At 57.6% G+C, this 5918-nt stretch overlaps 1 protein-coding gene across 1 annotated transcript; it reads right to left on the bottom strand.

The window, feature by feature from the left end:
* Positions 1-1838: 1838 nt before the first annotated feature.
* Positions 1839-3166, bottom strand: CH25H (cholesterol 25-hydroxylase). Its single transcript, XM_055323244.1, has one exon. The coding sequence runs from the start codon at positions 3164-3166 to the stop codon at positions 2354-2356; it is 813 nt and encodes a 270-aa protein (XP_055179219.1). The 3' UTR covers positions 1839-2353.
* Between the last annotated feature and the right edge of the window lie 2752 nt (positions 3167-5918).

Genomic DNA, 5918 nt, shown 5'->3' with positions numbered 1-5918 from the left:
CCTGGGGTCCCGGGATCGAGTACCCCGTCGGGTTCCCTGCAGGGAGTCTGCTTCTCCCTCTGCCTGCGTCTCTGCCTCTCTCTCTGTGTGTCTCATGAATAAATAAATAAAATCTAAAAAAAGTGTCAGGAGCAAGTCACTTAACCTGTGCAGGTAGCAATTCGTCATCCGTAACATGGGATGGCGATCCTAATGATAATAATAGGGGCCATCCTACCTCCCTTAGAGTGTGAGGAGCAAGTGGAACAAAGTGTGAAAGTGCGTGCAGATGTGAGGTTTTTCACTATTATTATTCCTGGGCTATTAAACTAGCTGAAAAACCGCTCATCCTCTCCACTCCCCTACCTCACCTCCCAAGGTATTAAAAACCATTAAGAGCTCGATTTAGACAAAATGTTTCTAACCCTAGATAATTTCCACGGATACAGCTTGCCCGAAATGCAAAAATTCCCTTCTACAGTGAGACAACACAAAACATTTTCAAAAAATTCTGAGAGTGAGCTGTGATAAGCTGTCATTAGTCCAGATTTGGAGGCAATTCGGGGGGTGCCCAGAGCTGCTCGGAACAGCTAATAGCCATACCACGTACTCCACGCCTGCCCGCTCTTCTGTTCCCTCTCCGTCCAGTGTGTTGCCCTCATACTCCCTCCAACGCAGCCCATTCCACCTACATCTCATGGCCTGTTTTCACGGACCTCGCTTTTACGCATCAAGAGAATCCCTAAGACCGGCATGGACCCTCTGCAGGCTCGGGAGGAGGTAGTGAAGAAGCCAAGAGAGCCCACGCATTGGAGGGAACGTAGGAAAATCCGCAGAGTGGCCAGGCATCCTGCTGCATCTTGCCAGCCTGGGAGGGTGGGGGGGGAGGGGGCGGGGGGAGGCCTCTTCTCGGGAGTCTCATCTGGCAGGCTGCGGAAACCGGGTCTTTAGATGGATGTTTCCACCTTTAAACAAGACCGTTTAGTCCGTATATAATGAGCCTAGAATTACATGCAAAGTTCCCATTCCTTATGCTTTTCTATCTAAACGGTCTCAATGTTTTACTTTAGCCTGTATAACCCAATTCCAAAGATAGAATGAGAACAAGCAGGCAGCAGCTGGCTGGGGTACATAATGGGTAGCAGGTGTGTGGTCGGGAATAGGGACATTTACCGTGGCAAGTAATCCCCAGAACATCTGGAACACAATCCCCTTTTACAAATGAGGAACCAGGGGCCTGAGGCCAAATTTCACTTTTTTTTTCTCTTTGAGAAAGGGGTAATTTGCATGTATGTCTTGACTTAAGAAAAGTGAATACCCCAAAATCCCCAGTTGCAGAGCCTGCAGCAGCTGCGAGGGTCACTTATGCTAGAAACATCCATAAAAACGAGGGCCGACTCAGAGTCTCCTCTGTAGGTATCAGCCCCTCTAAGGCACACGCTCGCACTCACCAGTTTTGCAAAGCAAGGCACTCTGCTGATTCTACGCATCCCCCAACACTGCTCTCCTCCAAATAATCAAATGGTTGAGCGGCGTTAATTAATCTCTCTAAAACTTGAGAGGGTAATTCTTTGAGTTGCCTGTTACGCAGACATCAGCTGAAAACCATTCAGAAGAACAGCGGTTCTCCCTCCGTGAGATTGCTAGACCCAAACAGACAAACTGACCCCTTCTCTGGCCTGTCTCTCCTACACATCCCCCCAGAACACCCCCACAAATCCCCTACAGAACACCCCGTCACCCAGATTCCTCTCGGCCCGTGGCTGATGGAGGCTCTGAGGGACACCTGCCACCCCAGCTCCCTCTTCCGGTTTTCGTATTTCAATGCCAGTGAAACAGCAGCCAGTACTTGTTTGGTTTATGATCTGGTTTTTCTTTTCTTTTTTAAAGTACAAATAATAATTCTTTCAATATAAATATACAGTCATATGAAAAAATACTAGAGTTACAACAATTGCGATCACTGTCCAGCAGGAACATATTTCATTGCTAATAGAGTCAGAGATCCTATTCTCCATAAAAATATGTCATTTTCACCTCTTTCTGTGGCACGTGCGAGCACAGCCAAGTCCTTGTCCTACAATCGAGTCCTTTGTGAGATGATTTAAATATGCCGGTGATGAGTGTCTAACATACCCAGGAATCAAGGCTATGGAAGCGAGCTAGAATTTCAGTCCAAGAATACAACTGTCATAGACAAGGATGATATAAATCACTTCACCAGATGGTGAAAACACCTCGGATTTCACCCATAAATCTCCATCAGGCAATAAATTACTTACAAAAAAACCAACACAGAACAGAGCAGCCCGGGCATATTTCTCCCCACTGGAGCGTGAAGTGCCCCGGCCGTCGAGCACCGGGAGGGCGCGGGTCACTTGGCTGGAGCGGACCGCAGGGTCCCCAGGATTCTGTCCCAGTGTGTGAAGTAGGGGGCGAAGTTGCAGTTAAACTGCGAGTGGTGCAGGTCGTGGTGGGCCACGCCGCCGTACCAGCCGAAGGGCACCAGCCTGTGCGTGGACCAAGGGAAGTCGTAGCCCGAGTGGTCCTCCACCGACAGCCAGATGTTGAGCAGGTGGAAGGCCAGCACGCTCAGCGGGTGGCACTGCAGCAGCGCCACGTTCAGCACGTGGAAGAAGCCCAGGGAGAGCAGCTCCCAGGCGCCCATATACTGCGTGGCCAGCGCAAAAGAGGCCGCGTGCTGGTGGTGCAGCTTGTGGAAGGTGCGGTACAGCCAGGGCACCCTGTGGTGCAGCACGTGCCAGGCGAAGACCTCGGCGTCGAAGAGCAGCAGGCAGCCCAGCACGTGGCGCACCAGCTGCGGCAGCTCGGGGGCCTCACGGGGCCAGGGCACCGGGCCGCGGGCGCAGTGCAGCAGCGAGGCGGGCAGCAGCAGGGCGGCATGCTGGCACACGGTCCGGCCCAGGCAGCCCAGCAGCTGGCGCGCCGACGGCCCGCAGTCCGGGTGCACCTTGTAGCGCCGCAGCGCGCTCACGCGGGGGCACAGCAGGTCCAGCAGCACGAAGGGCAGGCAGCAGCCCAGGTAGGCGGTGATGGAGAAGAGGACCGCGAACGGCGGCGACTGCGCCAGCGCGGCCCGGGCGCGCACCTGGTCCCAGAGCGGCTGCAGGAGGAGCTGGCCCGGCGGGCCCAGGGTGAGGGGCCCCGAGCTGTTGTGGCTGCTCATGCTCGGCTCTGAAGGCTGCGCTCGCCCGCCGCCTTTTGTGGGCGCCGCGGCCCCGCCCCAGTGATGTCAGCCGGGTGGTGTCAGCCGCCCCGGAGACGTCAGCCCCGAGCTGGAGCTGCAGCTGGAGCTGCAGCTGGAGCTGGAGGAAGACCCCCCAGGGCCGCCCCGGGGCGCATCTCCACCGCCCCGCCCCGGCGAGGTCAGCCCCGAGCTGTAGCTGGAGCTGGACCCGCGGGAAGACCCCTCCCCAGGGCCGCCCGGGTGCGCATCTCCGCGGCCCGCCCCAGCGAGGTCAGCCCGGAGCTGGAGCTGGAGCTGGAAGGGCAGGAAGACCCCCCCCGACCCAGGGCCGCCCCGGGGCGCATCCCCGGCCCCGCCCCAGCGAGGTCAGCCCCGAGCTGGAGCTGGAGCTGGAGCTGGAGCTGGAGCAAGACCCCCAGGGCCGCTCCGGGGCGCGTCTCCGCGGCCCCGCCCCGGCGAGGTCAGCCTCCCTCGCCCCCCTCCCCCGGCGGGGCTGGAGCCGGAGCCGGAGCCGGACCCGCGGGAAGACCCCCAGGACCTCCCCGTGCGCGTGCGGTGGGGAGGGGAGGGTCGCCCCGAGTGTGCGCGGCTGGCGAACGGCGGCCGCGGGGTACGACGCGCGGCCCTTCGGCGGGCCCGCGAACCCCGACAGCCGCATCCCTCCGCGTCCTCACCCCAAACAAGACGCAGTGTTGCCGCCGCCGCCCGCCAGGAGCTTTGCGATCCGCTCCAGTCCCTGTGCGTTTCAGTGCAGACGTGTCATTTTCTCTTTTTTTAAAAAAATATTTAATTAACTAATTGATGAGAGACAGAGAGTCAGAGACCCAGGCAGAGGGAGAATCAGGCTCCCCGCGGGGACCCCGGGGTCACGCCCTGAGCCCCAGGCAGACGCTCCACTGCTGGGCCCCGGCCCTCCGGTGTCTCCGCGCTTCCATAGGGGCGCACCTCCTGGCGGATCTGAGCTGGAGGATCTGAGCTGGTGGATCTGAACTGGTGGATCTGAGCTGGTGGATCTGACCTGCTGGATCTGACCTGCTGGATCTGACTTGCTGGATCTGAGCTGGCGGATCTGACCACCTGCGAGCTGCGCATCCTTCCGCAGGCGGGAACCCCGGAGCGCCCGGGCGCGCGCGCCAGGGGGTGCGGCGCAGGTAGAGGAAGAGGACGGAGGGCGCGACCCGCGAGGAGCTCTTGCTCCGGCTCCCCCGCGCACGGACCCCCGCGGGGCGCGCACAGGCTGGCCGCTCCTCTCCGTAGCGTGCAGGGCCCCGACCCGCATCCCGACAGGCAGGCCCCGCGACTGGGCAGGGCCCTGGGCTGTGTGGCTTCAATTCAAACAAACAACAAGAACAACAAACCCCAAAACACGCAGGTGCTGGACTTGAACACCCAGAGCCCGCCCGGATCTGGCTGCAAAGCCGCTGCACCCCCCACCCCCACCCGGTTCCCTCCCGGGCAGCGGCCTCCAGGGGCTGCAGGTGCAGCAGAGGCCCCGCCCGCCCTGCCCCCTGACCCCATTCCCCTGACCGCGGCTCCCTGCTCCCCCCCGCTGGGGGGCCCAGCGGGAGGCGGTCGCCCTGGGCGAGGCCTGGGGCCTCCCCGGGACCTGCTAGGAAACCACCTCCGCCTTTGACCCGGGGCGGCTGACCCAAGTGTCCCCTAGAGCGTGGAAGTCGGGGATGAACGTTTTGAGGGTGGAACCGCTCAGAACTGATTCTAACTTTGCCTCTGGTGTCCCTGTGAGGCTGGGGTACAGCGCACCACTTCTCAAAGCTTTGCATTTTTTTTTATCCACCCCCCATCCATCCCCACCGCCGGTCTCCATCTCATGAGGTTCTTTCAAGCATTAAAATGGGAAGACAATAATAATTAAAGAATGTCTGCCAGGCATTACCTAAGTGCTTCAGTTGAAGTGATTTCATCCGGACTGGGAACCCCAAGCTGCCCAGAAGCAGCGTGGCTATCCACGCTGTGGCCCTACAGGGGCAAAAGCAGAGTGTCTGGCACACGGCAAGCTGGCTAAGGAAGACACATATTATTTTAAATGTGTGCTCCACATTTCACCGGAAGAACCGAGGGAGTTTACAATGAAAATCAAAGAAAATCACGTAAAGAGAAATAAAAGGATAATGCCACATATTATGAGGAAAGAATAAATACAACAAATATAAAACAGTTTATGGACCCAGAAATATAACGCTCTATGGGATGTGTACACATATGCATATGATAAACCATAAGCCAGTTCATAATACATGGTTATATATTGAAATCTAGTAATGTGTTGGCTGCTACGCATATACCCTAAACAAGCCAGTTCCCAATTCAGAACCTCCTGAGTGGTGTGTGCCCCTGCCCCGCCCCTGATGGAATACACTATTCCCTAGACGCCCATTCCCTGGGGCCTCAGCCCCTGGCCATGCTGCAGCTTTGTTTTCTTTAGAACCTCAGTGTGCCAGACAGAGAACGTTACGATATTCTGCTTGTATATTGATGAGACAGAGATTCAGAAACAGCTCTGAGCTTCTTGACCATCAATGCAAAAACAGGAGGAGGGGGGATTTTCTGACTGCTTGGATATCTAGATGGTAGCAGAGCTAGGGACGGCACAGGCCCCTGGCCTCCCTCGCTGGCGAGTGTCTAGCTCGCAGGCAGCCTGTTGGTTCAGGGCTCCTCTTCAGTCCCCCACCCCGATCCATTGCTCAGTCCAATTCACCTTTAGGGCAACCCA

The sequence above is a fragment of the Nyctereutes procyonoides genome, unplaced genomic scaffold (assembly GCF_905146905.1).
Source record: "Nyctereutes procyonoides isolate TBG_1078 unplaced genomic scaffold, NYPRO_anot_genome, whole genome shotgun sequence".
Lineage (NCBI taxonomy): Eukaryota > Metazoa > Chordata > Mammalia > Carnivora > Canidae > Nyctereutes > Nyctereutes procyonoides.
The sequence above is the reverse complement of the archived record's forward strand: the minus strand, read 5'-3'. Positions and strand labels throughout refer to the sequence as shown.